This window comes from Dipodomys spectabilis, unplaced genomic scaffold (assembly GCF_019054845.1).
Source record: "Dipodomys spectabilis isolate Male_0828 unplaced genomic scaffold, ASM1905484v1 ptg000060l, whole genome shotgun sequence".
Lineage (NCBI taxonomy): Eukaryota > Metazoa > Chordata > Mammalia > Rodentia > Heteromyidae > Dipodomys > Dipodomys spectabilis.
The window spans coordinates 1411324-1431397 of record NW_024870737.1 but is presented as its reverse complement, the minus strand read 5'-3'; the positions used below and the strand labels follow the sequence as shown (position 1 = coordinate 1431397).

The 20074-nt window shown below is 41.3% G+C and overlaps 1 protein-coding gene across 3 annotated transcripts in view; it reads left to right on the top strand.

Moving 5' to 3' along the window:
• The first annotated feature begins 5683 nt into the window (after positions 1 to 5683).
• Mtmr1 (myotubularin related protein 1) overlaps positions 5684 to 20074 on the top strand; it is a 64352-nt gene continuing 49961 nt past the window's right edge. For all 3 annotated transcript variants that reach the window (XM_042680381.1, XM_042680379.1, XM_042680380.1), the window contains exons 1-2: positions 5684 to 5998; positions 13086 to 13191. In XM_042680381.1, coding sequence (XP_042536315.1) covers positions 5844 to 5998; positions 13086 to 13191 — 261 coding nt within the window. In that variant the 5' untranslated portion in view covers positions 5684 to 5843. The remainder of the gene's footprint in view (positions 5999 to 13085; positions 13192 to 20074) is intronic.

Below are 20074 nucleotides of genomic sequence, written 5' to 3'. Positions count from 1 at the left end.
GCTAGAATTGTGTTGTGTTTCATTTGTACATACCGCCCGCCCATCTTATTTTCTTTTCCTGGGTCAACTTCACATGCTCTGTCTTGATAGAAACCTTGTTTTCATTTTGACTTAGAGATGGCTATCTGAATTTCTGCCATTGAAAGCTCTGATATCTTTGTTTTAGGAATAGAGATCTTCATTACAAAGCACTCTGATGCCAGCTAATGTAGTATGTACACACCAAAGCCAAGAGCAAACAACAATTTCACACCTTGTCAGGATCCCTTAAGTTTATTTGGTACATGTAAGTAAGTGGCCACTTCAAATGACTAAAGGAAGTCCCTGCCAATGAAACCTTGTGCATTTTATAGAGCTTTAATCAGCCTCTACAGTAGTAAACATACATAGAATGGAGACATGTAGACTACTAATGTATTTGAGATTTTTACTCAAATAGTGTATTTTAGGTATTTTGTGGAAAAAAATAATATAAGATGGAGGATACATTAATTTGCTTGACTACAGTAACCATCTCATTATGTTTATACCCAAAACACCATATTGCATATCTTAGGCATATATATAAAATATATACATATATATATATATATATATATATATATATATATATCTAGAGAGAGAGAGAGAACAACATTATTACAGGTTCTATAATGAGAAAAAAGGGGTAGATGAGTGAAGAGGAAAAGCAGGGGAAAGTGCATACAAAAATCCAGTGTATATCCTGCAAAATTAAAACTAAGACTAAGGGGGGATAGGAGAGACATGGGTGAGAATGTTGAAAGGGGTGACATTGATTGTATTCATAAACTTTGTAGAATTCATAAGCTTTGTAAAATAGTGAGTCCTTTGTACAACTACTTTAATAAAATATTTTTAAAGGAGGATAAATGTAGGAATCGAGTCACATATGTCACTAAGGAAATGTACATTCAATCCACAACCATCCCAGCATTGGTAAGATCACAGACCAGTAGGAACTCTGATCCACTGCATTGGACAATAGTTGAAATTATCTCACAAATCCAAAGTGATACTCCCCTACTCTTGGGTGTAGAGATAGTGCTAAGAAATGAAAACTTTTCCACCCCAAGAGACAGGTGCAAAAATATCCAGACAACAACAACTATCCATCTATAATGGCCTATTGTCACAACAGAATAGGGCACAGCCAGGATTAAATAACAAATCACAGCTACACATAGTATGATTCTCATAAGCATGTCCATTAAAAGAAGCCAGGCACAAAAAATAAGCATAACAGCATTCATATAAGTTCAAAGGCAAATTAAACCTTTGTCTAGGGATGTGTGAGTAGTAAAACAATACTGAGAAGCAGCCATCACTGGGGAAGAAAACAATATGAGCAGAAGCATCTAGTATGTTGAACAGGAGTGTGTGTGTGTGTGTGTGTGTGTGTGTGTGTGTGTGTGTGTGTGTGTATCTCTGTGTGTGTGTGTGTGTGTGTGTGTGTGTGTGTGGTGTGTGTTGATATTCCTGGATTGCAATGTGCCCAGGCCTAGCAGAAGGAGCACCTTGGGGTCATGTAGGGAAGAGACACACAAAGGTCAATTTGAGCTACTATAGTTGAGCAGACAGTTGAGACTGGACACTGGCCCAACTTCTTACCCATTGGCCCTAAACCAGGATTGATCTGAAGATGACATTTTACTGTTTCTTTTTGGTTTCCATGGCAATCTCATATCCTGGATCACCCCATATTCATGACTGTCCTCACTCTTTTGCACATCATGGCACTTCAGCCCCTTCCTTAAATATGACTGCCTCAAGGAAGCTATCATGGGACAATTTAGGCAAGCATTTACTGAGTGAGGTAAAATGGGTATCCCCAGAGCCTGCCATGGAAGGTTTAGGAGAGCAGAGCCTCTGGAACTTTCAGAATATGGTACCCACTGGGCAGCAGTTTCTGTGTGTAAGGCATGTTTGGAGAGCAACTGCCAGAAAAATGACTTATGGTCATTTGAAGGTCAAGGAATGATGATGAGGAATGGTGGCAAAATCCTCTCAAGCTACATTTAAACCTTACCACTAATTGAACTTGTAGAGGAGAACCTTCTAGAGAATTTCTGGAGATACATTGACGTTATTGGTGTTATCTTCTACTGGGCCAATGGAGGAATAGCTTTGATAATTCTACTCATTAAGTTATACTTAATGGTATTATCATTGAGGATTTCAATTTTACCAAAGGACTTTGGACACTTTTACTTTTATTTTTAAATTTTTAATAGCATCCCTTAGTTACACATATATATTTATGGACACAAGGCATCTTGATCAGTCACCTTTCTATATTTCTCCCTCAACCTCCCTCTCCCTTCCCCTACCAGTCTCATCGAGTTTCCTTTTTCCATTTTCACACATGTGCATAGATTGTTATAGCCATATTTGTCTCCATTCACTTGCCCCCTCCCACACTCCAGTCCAGACATTTCATTTTTTTGTTAAAGTGCATGGTTCAAAGCAGCTTCAACAGATCATCTACACATACCATGTATCAATTAGATGTATATGATTGTGTATGTGTTTACACATATATTTATGTCTTAGGTCTGTTATCCACATTTGAGAGAGGATATATGTCTTCTGGCCTTATGAGCCTGGCTTATTTCACTTTATATGATTATGCCAATTGTGCTCAGTTGTTTGATCAAACCAGATGTTGTTTCAAAGATTTTTTTAGCTGAATATCTTAGTATGTTGTTGCTGTTATAAATACTACACTGGAATAAAACAATTTGGAAATAGTAAATACCACATGGTAGTTTATAGAAATGTATTGGCTTATGATTCTATAGGCTGGGTAGTTCAAGATTTGGAGACCTGTATTTGGTGAACAACTTTGTTCTGTGTCAATACACATCAAAAGGTGGAAGAGTAGGAGCGAGTTGTTTTTTTTTTTTAAAAAAACGGGGCTAACTCATCCATTCATAAAATTTCTTCTTTCACAATAATGATACTAATTCATTTGTGACACTGGAGCTCTAATGACTTACATGCCTCCTATTAGGCCACACCTCCTAATATGATTGCATTGGGAATTACTTAACCAAAGCATTTTTTATTTTGTATGGTACTGTGTTTGAACTAATGCGTTCCCTTCATAGGAAGGCACTCTTAACACTTATCATGCCCTTTTTGCTGTGATCATTTTTGAAATAAGAGTCTCACTTTTTTGCTCAGGTTGCAACTCTGTTTCACACTTCCCAACATAGCTACGATGACAGGTACATCCTATCATGCCTAGATTTTTTTTGGCGGGGGGGGGGGGGGGGGGTAGAGCTAAAACAACATGTGTCCCATAGGAATCGTTATCTCTTTGAGAGGAGCAATATCGATCCTATGAGATTATTTCTCTGGCTTCAGGGCCCAATCTATTCATTATAGGTAATTATGTTCATTTCAGGGCAATCTGTCCCGCAAGGCTGTGATTTTCCTTAGGAGTAGTTTTAGTCCTTTATCCTAAAGATGTTACTGTCTTTCTTGGATCCCAAGGTGATTGCAAAGTGACTGTGGAGAGAATGGCTTAGAGCAGAGACACAGAAAATAAAGGCAGAGATGCCAGACTTTTCTCCTGCTCTTAGTTAATTCATGGCAGCAAAAGTAGTTTATCTGTTACAAAATCCCTTCAATATATCAAAAGCATGTTTTTTCTGGGGCCAGAACAACAGCAATAGCTTTTGGGGTTTTAGTCCTCATTGAGATTGCTTGTGAGAAATTTCTACCTTTAGGTCCAGTCTACAGGGCTGAGGTCTTTTGTAAGTCTAAAACAATATTTTCTTAGACCATGTGATCTCATCCTGTATATTAAGTTCCATTCAAATTGTCCCATTGCTCTGCCTAGCTGCTACCTAACAGTACCAGTGAGCTACACAGAAGCCAGTTTCTAAGTTTCTTGAATTGTGGTATATGCACATGAGAACAGAAGATCAAGCACTCTGTTTTGTCCCTTTTTGTAATAGCACTAACCCATTCAGACCAGGGCTCTGTTTCAGGACCTGCCTTCCAAAGTCTCCATCACCATATAACATCTCCTTGGAAATTAGAGCTTCAACATGTGGATTTGAGGGGTATGTAACCACTTAGTCCCTAACAGTGGGGTAAATATTTAAGGATTTTGTAAACTTTAGGCATTCATTTCCACACAGTGACACCAAAGCATGATACTCTTAGGAGAAGAACACAAATGTGTAATGCCTATGTGCATCTGATCATACAAAATAGTTATTGAAATTAACTCCAGTAAATGGAAAGAAGAAAAACAAAAAAAATGGGCTGGGTGGGGGGTGGGGGGCAGAGATCAGCCATCAGTGGCTTACGCCTATAATCCTAGCTACCCAGGAGGCTGAGATCTGAAGATAGTAATTTAAAGCTAGCGGGGCAAAAAAGTCTGAAACTCTTTTCTCTCCAGTTAACCAACAGAAAGCTAGAAGGGGAGGGATGGGTCAAGTGGTAGAGCACCAGCCTTAAGCAGAAAAGCCATGCTAGAACATGAAGTCCTGAGTTCAATTCCCACTACTGTCACAAAAAAAGAAAAAATAATTTTTTGGAAAATGAGAAGTTTGCCAACAGTTTCCCAGTGTGTTCAGACATGTCTGCTTACTTTGTTTTCCCAGTCTTTCTCCTTGTGTTTGTACCTTTGCCCTAAGCTCATCTGCTCTTGGATGAAAAATGGTTGCTAGGTCTCATAACCTTGAGGTTCAGTTGGAAGTTCTTGAACCATTATAGTGGATCAGGAGTTGCAGCTGGCAGGAGTTACTCTGTATGTGACGGTCTGCCTTTAATCCAGGAACCAACTTCTTACTCCTTTATATGCCCTTAGTCAGAGCAAAGCCAGAGGTCTCCATCAGCAGCAGTCCTCACCACAAGCATCGCAGGGGGGTCATGATTGCTGTATAGTCCCTCCCATTGATATCAGCTAGGTGAGCTGAGAAGATAGGTCAGTGATTAGTGGAGCCTAAGCAAAACAAGGATAAAGTAAATCTATCCCAGGAAGCAAATGTATAAATAAAGTAAATCTATTCAGAAAGCAAATTTATCATCAGGTAGGGCCTTGATCTTTCATAATGGTGATTTTTAAATTTCAGAAGCTAAATGTTACTGGCAACATAAAACCAAGGGCGGAAGTTCTGAGGGCGGCATTGGCACATGTGGTAGCCCTCCAGATGGCAATGAGGAGGATAAGGAGTGGGGGTTAGAGAGAGAACAGGGTGCAGAGGAATTGCTAAAATACACAGAATTACTCATGGTTCAAGATGTCAGGACCAGAGATGCCAAAGGAGCCTGGGCTGTCTCAACCTCAAAATTTGGGAGTTAAAACTCAAGGGCAAAATAGTTTTTAATTCTTGAATTTCTCCAACCTATTTTGGACACTCCACATCTGCATAGACTACAGAGCCACGCACGTTAGGCAAAATCCATTTAAAGACTGAATCCTAGCGACTGGTGCTAGGGCAGATCTGTCAAGCAGGCTGTGTGAATAGTGTGAATCTCCCCAACTGGTGACTGGCGCCTGGTGAAGCCTGGGCGGGGTTGAGGGAGGAGCGAGGTATTCTCCCCGCCCATTCCCGCGCTGCGCGCCTCCAGCCTCGCCCCCTGTAGCCACGCTCCCCGCCCCGCCCTCCGCCCCCGCCCCCGCGCGCGGCCTTGTGGGTAACGCAGGGCCGCCAGGTGACAGCTAATGGCGGCAGTCGCCTGAGGAGGGCTGGCAGCAGAGCTGAGTAGCCGGAGGCGCGGGGCGGAACCTTTCCAACTGTCATCTCCCCCCGGTCCCAACTGCGGCTTCCCGGTGGCAGTGGGGCTCGGTTGGGGTTTGGCGCGCCATGGACAGGCCGGTGGCGGCGGCGGCCGCGGCGGCTGCGGGCTGCGAGGGGGCTGGGGGCCCGGGCCCGGGCCCGGCAGGTGGCAGGAGACCCCCTCGGGCCATCGGAGGCGCCTGCGCCGCCTCCCGACAGCCCAGCCTAGAAACCCTGGAGAGGTAAGCGGGCCCCAGGCTGCCATGGCCTCCTGCACCCCGACTCCCGGAGGCCCTTCGGGAGGCCCAGTACCCCTTCACTCATAGCACTCTAGGTATGGCAGGGTGGGCAGCACCTCCACGGCCCCCTCTGGTCTCCCTGGAGACCGGTGCTCCCCATCCCGAGCCGCAGCCCTTGGACTCGTCGCGGGCGGAACACCTGGCTCACTTCCGCTTAGCCAGCTGCACGGTTCCCTGGGGGACGACGGAACTGTCAAACTGCTTCCCGCGCCACCCCACCACCTACTATTCCTGGGCCACCCCTTGTTTGTCCTAGCTAGGCCGTGAATCTTGTGAGGGGAGATGTTGCCCAGGCTCTTTCACATTTCCTCCTGTGCTTTGAAGACTTAGATCCCGCTGCCACTGCTCGGTGCCTTCAGTGTTGGAGTGGGGGTGGGGACTGGGACACAGGAAGTCCAGGCGATGCAGCTGGTGCAGATGGAGATAAAGATGCCCCCGTGGCAAATTTCCAGACTGCTCAGGCAAGAACGCAGATTCTTTAACTCTCACTTCACACTTTGAAGGGACTGGGCATTGTTTAATGAACACATCAGAGGGCTACTTGGGAAGCAGTGGCAGAACTAAGAGAAATGGGTTGGAGGCATAAACCAGCCAAGTCCATCTGGGAAAGGCCACCACCCCATGGTGGGCAGACAAGAGATGGCCTCCTTCATTGGCTTCCTCACATCTTGGCCATTTGTTTCTGTCACTTAGCTTTGTCAGTTTCAGCTGCTCATTCCTGCCTGACTTAGTCACAGAATGTGCTAAAGTTTTGGGAGTTTCCAAAGATGAGAACAACAAGCACTCCCTTTCCCTTTGTTTCTCCCTCCATGTAATTACAGTATATTTTAATCAATCACCCAGATGTTACCTAAGGTAGCACTTGGAAGGGTGAGGACTAGTCCTCTTCAAGTATCCCCCAGCATCTGAAGTCTTACTGATCCAAACTAGCACCAGATGAGTCTGTGCTCTGAGTTACCTTTTTATGAGAATACAAATTCATCAATTGAAATTGAATGGGAAAAAGTGCAATGCTACAGGTGAAAAGGCTACACTAAGCTTGTGGAGTATGTCCCAATTATCTATTTATTTATTATCTGTAAGTAGTTGTAAAGAGATATCAATTCAACATGTCAGTTTCATAGGGATCTATTTTCTTCTTTGAAAATCTTTCTAAAATTATTTTTAATTTTTATTATTGTAAAGGTGATGTACAGAGGGGTTACAGTTATATAAGTCAGGTCATGAGTACATTTCTTTTTCGACAGTGTCACCCCTTCCCTTGCTCTCTCCTAGTTTTTCCCTTCCATCCCCACCCACAATTTGGATAGTTCATTTTCAACATAATGTCTAGTGAGTACCACTGCTGCATTTGCTCACCTTTTGTCCCTCCATTTCTGTGCCCTCAATATGCTCCCAAAGACAGATAAGATAAAAAGAAAAGAAAATGAAAACCACAACAAAGAAAAATCCTCTTGTTTCTATTTCCTGGAGTTCATTTTAATAAATATTATTTTGTATGCTCAGAAGCACATAGGCATTGTGCCTTTGTGTTCCTCTCCTAATAGTACCCCCTTTGGTCTGTGTGTGGATGCCTAGAGGCCTATATAATTTATCATGTCCTAGTGTATTTTATGTTTTAGATCAAGCTTCCACATAGGAGAAAAGCATGCTCCATTTGTCTATCTGAGCCTGTCTTACCTCACTTAACATGATTTGTTCTAGGTCCATCCATTTGAAATCAGTATTTTCTAAAAGCTCTATAGTCTCCATAATTCCTGTTCTGTGACTAGGTAAAGGTGAAGATATTTTGGGGTAGTGGGACATCTGATAGATGGGCTGTAAGGAAGGGATTTCTCAGTAAGGCTGACCTTTGAACTGAATGGTGAAGAATTAGAAGCTAGCAAAGGGCACATTAGTGGGGATGATTTGGGGCATGAGAGCAGAATTCAGTCATTTAGGTCAGGTGATGATATGGGGAATGGTAATAGAGAAGGCCTCTTCGATGTGCCTAGGAATCTGTGCCAGTATCCCATTAGTGGGGGATGCTGCTCATGGTATGCAAATGCAGATTGTGGTCCCTACCATAAATCTACCCAGTCTACCTGTGGAGTCCAGCTCATTATTCTGCATGTTTAACAAGTTCCTTAGCTCTGAGTAGTTGGATACTGCAGGCCATGTTCCCAGAATTGTCCTGGCATACCTGTTGGAATCGTTTGATTAACAGCACTGAAACCTTTTAAACATTCAGTTCTGTCCTGGTTTGGGTGAGGAATGATATGGTCACCCTAGCTATGGGGACCACAGAATGCTTTTAATCAAGGGAGCTGTGCAATTCCTTTGACACTCTAGAATGATTGCTTTGCATTTGTATGACAAATATACTGTAAGTGGAGAGTCTAGTCTGTGGGTTATCAAAAAGCTTAATTATTCATGCATTTCTTCTCAAATATGAGTGCCTACTTTGTGTCAGACATTGTGTTGGGCCTGAGAATACAACAGGAAAAAAAGCCAGATTTCTCTTCTTGTGAAACACATGTTTGCCAGGAGAGAGAGTGATACAAGCCAAGTAAAGTGTATTCTCTGTTAGATGGTGATATGGAAAAATAGTTAGCTGGGGCAGAAATAGGAAGGATGTCTACTAAGCTTTAGTTCAAATTTTATGTAAAGTGATCAGAGAACACCTGACAAAGGTGACGTTTGAATATTGCCCTGAGATGGATTCAGCCATAGAGATACCTGAGCTGACAGCTTTCCAGTTAGAGACCTGTATAAAAGTCCTGGGGTGGGAGTGAGAAGGAAGTATTCAAGAATCACCAAAGAGAGTAGGTGTATGTACCAAGGAGCTAAGTGAGGATTTGGTCAGAGAGGTTACAGGAATACCTTGTGGAGAGCCTCAGAGGCCGAAGGGATCTCTTGGGGACTCTGGCACAGACAAGTGACATATTATGGATTTGAGTAAGCTGTCATTTGGACAATAGACAGAAAAGGTAAAGGATTGGAGTAGGAAAAAACTAGGAGATAGGAGGCAATTGTGGTAAGGTCAAAATAGTAGCTTAGCCTAGAGCGATAGAGAGAGGATGGGAGTAGTCCCATTCTAGACACGAAGTTGAGGAAGAACTGCACAGTAGACCCAATAGGATTTGTTCCATCTTTGCTGAAGATTTATTGGAAAAATGGTCTTTCTGAGGGAGAAGTATTGGCCTTGGACATATCAATCATGAGATGTTAACTACATGCATCCCTGAACAGATGTCAAAGAGGTAGTTGGCTAACATGATCCTGGGCTAGAGATCTAAATCAGGGAGACTTCAGTTGTCTTTTAGTTCGTGAATTAAGAGGCTAATAGAGAATGCTGGGGTACACAAAAAAGGAATTGGAATAGGGTGGCATTTAAATATGTAGCAGGCAGCAGACAGAGAGAGCCAGCCTGGTGGACCCTTTAGCTGTGAAGGTATAGGCATTTGGGATCTGGAGAGAGCAAATTGGAGAAGAAGACAGAAAGAGACAGAGACAGAGAGACACAGAGAGCCATCCAGCCTGGTGGACTCTTCAGCTGTGAGGGCATAGGCATTAGTATCCAGAGAGAGCAAGTTGGAGAGGCAGAGCTGTGAGCTTCCAATGTCAGGTGGCACATGAAGGACAGTTGTGCAAACTCACTGGAGAGAGGGGGCTCAATTGTGACCTCTTGACCAGCTGCTGCTTGAGCTCTTCTTTGAGTGGAGTCAGCCTCTACAGGCTTGGCTCAGCTCTACTCCCCAGACTGTGGGCTCTCACTTCTCTTCCCAGTACTATACTTGTCTTAGTGATGATGAAGCTGTGGTGCTGTGAGAGGATGTGGCTTGGTGAAAAGCACAGTTATCAGGGTATATCGCTGTGTGTCTAACAGCACTGACCAGGACACTTCCTGTGGCAGATGATCAAACATCTCAGTCACAGTTCATGTTCTCACTGCTCCTCAGATGGGGAATGAGTTAGCCTTGAGCACAATTGGGACCAGGGTTGGAACAGTGTTGCCAAGACTCCTGATCTCTTGTGTCTTTGCTTTAAAAAAAAAATCTCTGTGTCTTAAGGTGCTTGGAGGTAGAAATTGGCCTCTAGTATACCTCAGACAGACCCCACAGTTCAGGAGCTAACAGGAAAGAGAAGAAGGAAGCGCATCAGCCCTTCTCCCTATAGAGTCCCCTGAAGTGTGTTCAGTTCCTTAAAGAAAGGAGAAGTGTCCCTATCTGCAGAACTAGGGAAGGGAGCTGAGCAGATGATAGCAATAGGCCACTCATTGTCAACAGTAGGCTCCCACAATTTTTCCCTTTGCAATCGGGAGTGAGTAGGGACAGAGAAAAAAGCAGTATGAAAAAGCATTAAAAGGGAAGATGACTACTGCCTGAAACAAGGAAAGTAAAAACTCCCTTTAGCCTTCTCACAGTCAGAAATTATGATAGATTTCTAAAGTACACCCTGGGAATTTATGCTTATTCAAGTGGTTTTCCTTATATTTTCAACCTTCAGACTGTCTTAATCAGAGACCACAAATATTTATGTCATTTTGCATATTTCCAGTAGCTCTCACATGTCTTTGAATACAAGTGTGGATTTAATTAGAGATGTGGGTTTGGGTTGTTTTTTTTTTTCTTTTTGCTTATGTGGTGTTGAGGAATAGAACCCAGGACCTCAGGCATGCAAGGCAAGCGCTCTACCACTGAGCCAACTTCCGAGCCCTGTTTTTTTTTTTTTAATATTTCTTTTTTTTTATTTATTTTTTGTGAACATACTGTACAGAGGGGTTACAATTACATGGGCAAGATAATGAGTACATTTCTTATCAAGCATTGCAGCCTCCTCCTTTGTTTACCCTTCCCATCCCTTCCCAGCCTCCCCCTGCCCCCCCCACTCAATCCTCTGGTTCAGGCTTATTGCATGGGAAACTTTCATAAGTGTTTCTGGCCCTCATGCTTTACTTGGTTAGTGTTGTGACAAATCAGGAGAGGAACTTGGCTCCTGGAGGCAATTTGTAATTTCTCTGACTGCTTTTGAGTATGATTCTTTAGGTCAGGTGTTAAGAGCCCGGCCAAGCCACTTACTAGTCATGTGATCTAGCAGCACAAAACTGGAGGCTTGATTTTCTGGTTTGTAAAATGGTCACTGTGACACTGGGTAAGGCTAGATGTGTGGAAATGCTTTCATTTTCTTTGCATGGTGTTTGTGTTTTCACATGAGGCAGGTGGTAGACATCTGTGGTACAGGCTTTAATTCAGTAAGCTGCACATTACTGGCTGTGCCATGTTCTGGAAGGATAACCACTTCCCAATGGGATATGTTGTTACCTCTTTGCTTCCATTTTTCTCATCTCAAAAACAAACTGGCTCATCCCTGTCGAGCCTTCTTGTCACACCATGGTTATGAGGCTGTGACATAAACAACTGGAAGAAACTTTCTTTCAGCATTGCTGGCCTTTGAGCTCCAAGCATCCTGCTTGCTAGACAGGTACTCTACAATTCGAGCCAAAATTCCAGTCCTATAAGAACCTTTTGTTTGCATGTTAAAGTACTTATAGAAATGTAAGGTAATATTACTACTAGACACAGAAGAAGTCAACTTTCTAGTTGATTCTTTTTTTTTGTCGGTTGTGGGGCTTGAACTCAGGGCCTGGGCACTATCCCTGAGCCTCTTTGTGCTCAAGGCTAGTGCTCTACCACTTGAGCCCAGCACCACTTCCTGTTATTGGGTGGTTAATTGGAGATAAGAATCTCGTGGGACTTTTCTGTCCAAGCAGGCTTCGAACCACTATCCTCAGATCTCATCCTCCTGAGTAGCTAGGATTATAGGTGTAAGTCACCAGAGCTTGGCTATAGTTTATTCTTTTAAAAATCATAGTCACAAAGGAGGAGTCTACAATGCTTGATAAGAAATGTACTCATTATCTTGCCTATGTAATTGTAACCCCTCTGTACAGTATTTCCACAATAAAAAAAAAATCATAGTCAGTGTTGCTCCACTGAGTCTCTTTGGTTTAATAGCTCAAACTAGTAATCCTAGCAACTTTGGAGATGGAAAGCAGAGAATCTTGGTTTGAAGTCAGCCCAGGTATAAAAATTCACAAGACTCCCCATCAGTGAATGGCTGGGCACAGTGGCTTGCCTGTCATCCCCAGCAGCATAGAGAAGCACAAAAAGAAGGCTAGCAGCCCAAGCTGACTTCAGGCATCAAGTGAAACCCTCTCGAAAATAACTAAAACAGTAACAGGACTTTGGGTGTGGCTGGAGGGATGGAGCAACTGCCTTGCAAGTGTGAGATCTTGAGTGGAATTCTCAGTACTGCCAAGAAAACTGTCTCTTGTTTACCCAAAAGTACACTATTTCCTAGATTAAACCTGCCTACAAGAAATTGAATGCCTCAAAATCACATGCTATAAGGTAAATATTTCATTTGGAATTCATCTTCTGTACACACTCTATCAAGAATCTTTCTTTGAGCCAGGCCCTGGGGGCTCATGCCTATAATCCTAGCTACTCAGGAGCCTGAGATCCAAGGATCACAGCTTGAAACCAGCCCACGCAGAAAAGTCTGGGACTCATCTTCAATGAAAGTACTCAGAAAAAGCTGGAAGTGGTGCTGTGGCTCAGGTGGTAGAATGCAAGCCTTAAGCACAAAGAGGTTCAGGGACAGTGCCCAGGCCTTGACTTCAAACCCCAGGACTGGCAATAAATAAATAAATACATACCTACATAAATGCATACATAAATAAACCTTTCTTCCATGAAATTGTGATAGAGTAAAATTTCAGTAAGTATTAGAAAATAATATGCTTATCTAGCACATAGAATTATAAACTTATTCTGGAAAATTTTGGTTGGTTCAGGTAAACTTAACCAGGAACCTAATCTTCTTATTTTCAGTCAATATTGCTATTCTCATAGTAAATGTAAAGACAACCAAGTAGTTTAATAACAGTTTATTCATCTAATAAATGTCTATGTATCCCTATCCAGTACTCATTTTTCAGTGCTGGGGTCTATGTTTTAACCTTTTTTAATCACACTATTTCTTTTAGTCCTACAGGGTCACATGTTGAATGGTGTAAACAGCTTATAGCTGCTACAATTTCTAGTCAGATTTCAGGTTCAGTGACATCAGAAAATGTATCCAGAGATTACAAGGTAAGCAAAGTTGGGTATTTAATAATTCATTTTCAGTATATTAAATAGCCAAGAAACTTTGCAAAAGGTTTTAATTCAAGTGAGCCTTTGGTCCCTTGATGCATAACTGCCATGTGTTGGGAATGGGGATAAAGGTTTGCTGTTGCTTAATGTAAAATTTAGAAGAGAAATTTTACCAGCATCTAGTATAAATAGCCCTAGTTTTATAATTCAGAGGGAAAATGGTCCTTAGATAGCAATTTTCCTCTTTTTAAAAAATCAAGTTTTATTGTATTAGAAGAAATGAATTCCTATAATCCTAGCTATTCAGGAATCTAAGATCTGAGGATCCCAGCTTGAAACCATCCCAAATAAGAAAGTCCTTGAAATGCTTATCTCTAATTAACCATGTAAAAGTAAGAAGTGAAGATGTGGCTGGAGTGGTAGACCACCAACCAACCTTGAACGGAAACAAAAGCTAAGGGACAGGGTGTAAAGCCCTGAGTTCAACCCCAATGCTGGCACACCAAAAAGAGAAAGAAAAAAAAAGAAAAGAAAAAAGCCTAACTACAATCCTAGAACTCAAGGCTGAGGCAGGCATGAAGATTTTAAGTTCAAGGCCCACCTTGAGTTTGAGGGTAGCCTAGGTTACATAGCAAGATCTTTTATCAAACAAGCAAATAAAAAACATATATATTTCTTTGTTATTCTATATTTGAGAAAGACATCTTCATGTACAGTATCACCCTAACTTTATGACTTGGTTTATTTTTTATTTTTTATTTTAATAGTACTGCAATTTGAACTCAGGAGCTTGTGTTCATTCAACTTGCTCAGCTAGTGCTCTACTACTAGTGCCACACCTCTATTTCTGGGTTTTTGCTGGTTAATTGAAGTTAAGTGTCTCTCAAATTGGTCTGCCTGGATTGGCTTCAAACTGATCCTCAGCCGCCTCAGTAGCTAGTGTTATAGGTATGAGCCACTAATGCCCAGCTGGCATATATAGTTTTATAATACATTTTTTTGTAGTGTTGGGGAATCCAGTGCCTTGTACATGGTAGGCAAACATCCTACAATTGAACTTAGTTCTATAAAACTTCTTGATATATTATTCACTTAAATCTTAAACCAATGAAGTAACTATCTTTCTAGATACCACTGTGTAGGTGAGGTAAAGAAAGCCAAGAGAGGTCAAGTGCCTTGTTAGAATTTGGAATTTGAACTCAGATTATCCTATTGAAGAGCTAGAATGATTTTGTCTTTAACCACTCCATCCACTGATTTCCAAAAAGTGACCCTTGTGTCTTCCCACACCAGTGCTCCTGGGTGTCCGTAAAAAGTTCAGCTTTTTTTTTTTTTGTTGGTTGTGGGGCTTGAACTCAGGGCCTGGGTGCTGTCCTTGAGCTCTATCACTTGCTCAAGGCTAGTGCTCTACCACTTTGAGCCACAGTGCTACATCTAGTTTTTAATTGGAGAAGAGAGTCTCACAAACTTCTGCCCAGGCTGGCTTTGAAATACGATCCTCAGATCTCAGCCTCCTGAATAGCTAGGATTACAGGCATGAGCCACCAGCTCCTAGCAAATGCAGCTTCTTGAGTGCCTCCAACTTAGTGAATAAGAATCTCTAAGGGAAGAAATGAATTGACTCATATATTTCTTATACACAATAAAATCTGAAACCTAGGCTTCCTAAGTTTCTATCTCGTAAGTTGGCTATGGGACCAAACATTCTTACTACATTTCTATTTTTTTTTGTTGGTCATGGGGCCTGAACTCTGGGCCTGAACGTTGTCTCTCAGCTCTTCAGCTCAAGGTGAGCGCTCTACTACTTGAGCTACACTGCCACTTCCAGTTTTCTGGTGGTTTATTGGAGATAAGAGTCTCACGGACTTTCCTGCCCAGGCTGGCTTTGAACCGTGATCCTCAGATCTCAGCCTCCTGAGTAGCTAGGATTACAGGCATGAGCCACCTGTGCCCAGCTTTCCTAGTATATTTCTATAAACCCAAATAATTAGCAACTCATGATAGATGTTGACAACAATTACTTTTTCTTTCTATACTTATACTAGGAGTTGTCAGTCAGCATGGGGTCACTTCACCCACAGAGTGGCAAGAATATCACGGGTTTCATATGGAATGAGTTTGTATGATATGACTGTGAACATACTACAGTAGTCATGTAATTATTTTATTGTTCACTAGAAATATAATTTTCTTATTGTTCATTAGAAAATTAGCACACCAGCCTTGTAATTTAATGGATGTTATTGCTTAGAGCAGGCAAAGTATACAAAAGGTGTATATTTTAACTCAATAGAAAGACAAATATTAATATTGGTCTAAGTGGTATGCAAAAACAGCAAGCCAAACCTGCCAAGGTAGTATTGTGAAATGACAAGTATTTAGCAAACATTGTCCCAGTTGAAAGAGTAGGTAGCTATTATTGTTGAATTGAGGCCAACTAAGTTAATAAATGCATGCTTTAATACCAAATCATCCTGAAGATTAGCCTGAAAATGAAGATAATTTTCTATTAGAGGAAATGTCAAAAATTGTTTTGTTTTTCTTACTCTCTCACTACCAACTCACCTATTTTTATCCTTACTAGACTAACAGTAAAAAAACAATTCTCTCCCCTGAGTTAAAAGAAAAAATTAGAACAATTCCTGGTGTCAGTGGCTCAAGCTTGTAATCCTAGCTACTCAAGAGGCTGTGCCTCAAGTGGTAGAGAGATAGCTTTGAGAACGAAAAACTTAGGGACAACACCAGGCTCTGAGTTCTAGCCCCAAGACTGGCAAAAAAATAGATTGTCTGAATGTAATATTTCATAGATTAGATAAAACAATATAGTTGCCAGGTGCTGGTACCTCACGCCTGCAATCCTAGCTACTCAGTAGCTAGGATTGAGATCTGAAGATTGTGGTTTAAAGCCAGCCCAGGCTAGAAAGTCCCTGAGATTCTTATCACCAATTAACCACCAAAAAGCCAGACATGGAGCATGACTCAGGTAATATAGCACTAACCTCAAGCAAAAGAGCTAAGGGACAGCGCCCAGGCCCCAACTTCAAAGCCCATGTCCAACAAAAAAAATGCAGTTAACAAGTTATAATGAAATACAGTCAATAGCTTCCTTTGTTTGGAATGGGGAAATAGGCCTACTTAGGGGACAACGAAAAGGGAAGCTTCACAAAAAGAAAACTTTTACACACTACTCTTTTCTAGACCCCTGGCAGGGGGCAGGGAGGCGGGCGGGGGGGGGGGGGGTGGCTAGGAAACCTGTCTGCACACCTATCCCATCAGCAAAGCCATTTGGGAAACCTAGATTCCACTTTTGCCAGCACAGACTGGCAACCCTCTTCAGAGGATGCCTGGTGGACAGACAGGATTTTTACTATTGCCTTGACATTGTGGTGTCAGGGACTACCATGTGAGAGTAGTAATGAAGTGCCTTTTCTTCTCTCAGATAGAGAGGGTTCCATGGGAGTTTAGTTGGAGAACTGTTGCCCCAGCTCTGAAGTAACAAGGACTCCTCAACCTTCTGATATCAATGGAAGATGAGTGTAGGACTTCCTAACCTACCTTTAAGTAATGAAGCAGTACTTGCTTCTGCTGGAGCAGTTTCAGAGAAAGCCAGCTAAAACACAAGGTTTAAATAAGACCTAAAGTCTTTAACATAATGCTTAAAATACCCAGGTTTCAATTGAAAATCACTTGGCATAGCACAAGATGTCAAACTGAATGATAAAAGAGAATCAGTTCTGACTAAGGATGTAACTCAGTGGTAGACTGCTTGCCTATCATGCATAAGGCTATAGATTTGATTCCTAGCAAATACTGACTACTAAACAGAGAGAGAGAGAGAGAGAGAGAGAGAAACAGGGAGAGAGAGGGAGAGAGAGAAACAGAGAGGGAGAGAAAGAGAGGGGGAGAGAAAAACAGAAGCAAACAGAGAGAAATAAACAGAGAGAAACACAGAGAGAGACAGAGTATGTGTGGGACAAACGAATCAACTTTGTTGATAGACATGTTAGGATCATGTGCAAAAATTTTGTATGCTTACTTTATTAAACAATTAAAACATGCTTGAAATAATAAAAAAACAGCCACATAGTAGTTTCAGCAAAGAAATATAAGAGATAAGGAAGAACTAAATGAAAACTTTTTTTTTTTGGTCACTTGTGGGGCCTAAACTCTGAGCCTGAGTGATGTCCCTGAGCTCTTCAGCTTAAGGCTAATGCTCTACCACTTGAGCCACAGTGCCACTTCCAGCCTTTTCTGCTTATGTGGTGCTAAGGAATCAAACCCAGGGCCTCAAGCATCCAAGGCAAGCATTCTACCACTGAGCCACCTTCCCAGCCCCTAAATGAAAACTTTTAAACTAGAAAGTACAATAGGAAAATAAACTCAATTGGGTGAGTTCAATAGCAGAATAAAAAGGGCAGAGAAAAGAACCTGTGTGCTCAAAAACAGATCAACAGACATTACCTAATCTGAATGAAAGAAAGAAATGAACAGTTTCTGGGGCCTGTGAGCTATAATAAAAGATCTAACATTTGTTTGGTCAAAGTTCCAAAGAAGAAAAAGGAAATAGGGGTAAAAAAGAACCTGAAGACAAAATGGCTGAAAACTTCCCAAATTGGTATAAAGACATAAACTTCAGATTTACAAAGCTGAGTCTATTCCAGACAAGAAAATCCATATCAAGGCACATCATAGTCAAGCAAAAGATCCATACCAAGGGGCTGGGAAGGTGGCTCAGTGGTAGGGCGCTTGCCTTGCATGCTCGAGGCCCTGGGTTCGATCCTCAGCACCACATGAGCAAAAAGAAAAACGCCGGAAGTGGCACTGCGGCTCAAGTGGTAGAGCGCTAGCCTTGAGCTGAAGAGCTGAGGGACAGCGCCCAGGCCCAGAGTTCAAGCCCCATGACCGGACCCAAAAAAAAAAAGAAAAAAAAAAAAAGATCCATACCAAGACACATCATAGTCAGACTTCTGAAAAATAAGCAAAAAGCAAGCAGATGGTAGTAAGGGAAATATAACAGCTTACCTATGGAGAAAATTAATTCCAATGGCAAAAAAACATGTTGGAAGAAAGTGCCATGTTTTGAAAGAAAACTCTAATGTAGAAAAATATGCTCAGGAACATTTTCAGAAAATGGACAGTGAAGAGAAATTGTCACTAGTTTTCTTATTCTAAAAGAATGGTTAAAGGAATGAATCTTAAAGATGAGGAAGGAAAAAAAAACAGAAAAAAAATAAATAAATGCAAAAAAAAGAAAAAAGATGAGGAAGGAAAAAAGAAACCACAGTAAGCAAAAATCCTCATGGAACTAATAAGTGTGTTTAGCAAGGTAACAGGTATAAGATTTTTTTAAAAAAAACTTATTTTTATGTACTAGCAACAGATGGAAATAAGTTAAAACAATACCCTTTATATTAGCACAATACAATGACATATTTAGGTATCAATCTAGCAAAGCTGAAAACTACCAAGTGTTGATATAGAAATTAAAGATGATCTAAATTAATGGAGATGTAATGTATTCATGTATATGGAAAATTCAGCATAATAAAGATGTCACTTCTGTGGGATGCTAGTGGTTCATGCCTGTAATCCTAGCTACTCAGGAGGCTCAGATCTGAGATTCATGGTTCGAAACCAGCCCAGGCAGGAAAATTCATGTGACTCCACCTAAAAAGTTGGAAGTAGAGCTGTGGCTCAAGTGGTAGAACGCTAAGCACAAGCACAAAAGCTTAGGGACAGCTTCCAGGCCCTAAATTCAAGCCCCTGGACTGGCAAACACAAAAATAGATGTCATTTGTATCCAAATTCATATATGAAGAAGCATAATTCCTACTAAAATCCTACATGGAATTTTTTGTAGATACAGATAAGATTATTGTGAAATTCATATGTAAAGGCAGAGAGGAAGTAACATAGTTAAAATGATTAAAGAATCAAGTGGGAGGAATCAGAATATATGATTTCAAGGTATATCACATTGATACAGTTATCAAGACCAGGGCAGGGATATAGATACACAAATCAGTGAAACGGAACAGGAAACTCACAAATTGGCCCACAGAAATATAGTCAACACACAAGGATTCAATCGAGGGAAGGCATAAGTTCAGTTATTCAACTAGCATTTGTGAAGAGACTACCTTTGAGGAGTGGATCTGTGGCTCAAGTGGTAGAGCCTCATCCATCCTTAAGTGAAAAAGCCAAGCCAGAGCACAAGGCCCTGAGTTGAAATCCCAGTACTGACACATACAAAAAAGTGGGACCATGAAACATTGAGGGAAAAAAGGAAGTTTTCAAGATCTGAGACCAAAGAATTCTTGACACCAAAAACAATCTATAAAAGGAAAAAAAAGTATTCTGCAAAAGATAATGAAAAGTCAACTATAGAGAAAACCTCATATCAGGCAGGGGACTAGTATCTAGACTATAAAATTATTTAAAATCTAACAGCACAACCAAGCCATCCATTTAGAAAATGTACAGAAGACACAAAGAGACATTTCACCAAAGAGAAACAGACAGATTGCAGATATGCATATAACTGAAATACTCAACATTTTTAACTAGTAGGGGAATGCAAATTAAAGTCATGATGGGGTATTCCATCATACCTGTCAGGATGATTAAAATTGTAAAGAATCAATGACAACATCAAAAACTCACAAAAGTGTGAAGAAACACTCATCCTTCCATTGTTGGTGGAGATGTAAAATGACTCAGTCATTCTAGGAAATAGTTTGGTAATTTCTTTACAAACAAATCCTGAACATATAGCTACTATGTGTCCCAACAATTGTACTCCTTGGCATTTTTTTTTTTTTTTACCTAAAAACGTATACGTGGATATCCATACCAACTTTAATCACAACCCGTATCTTTC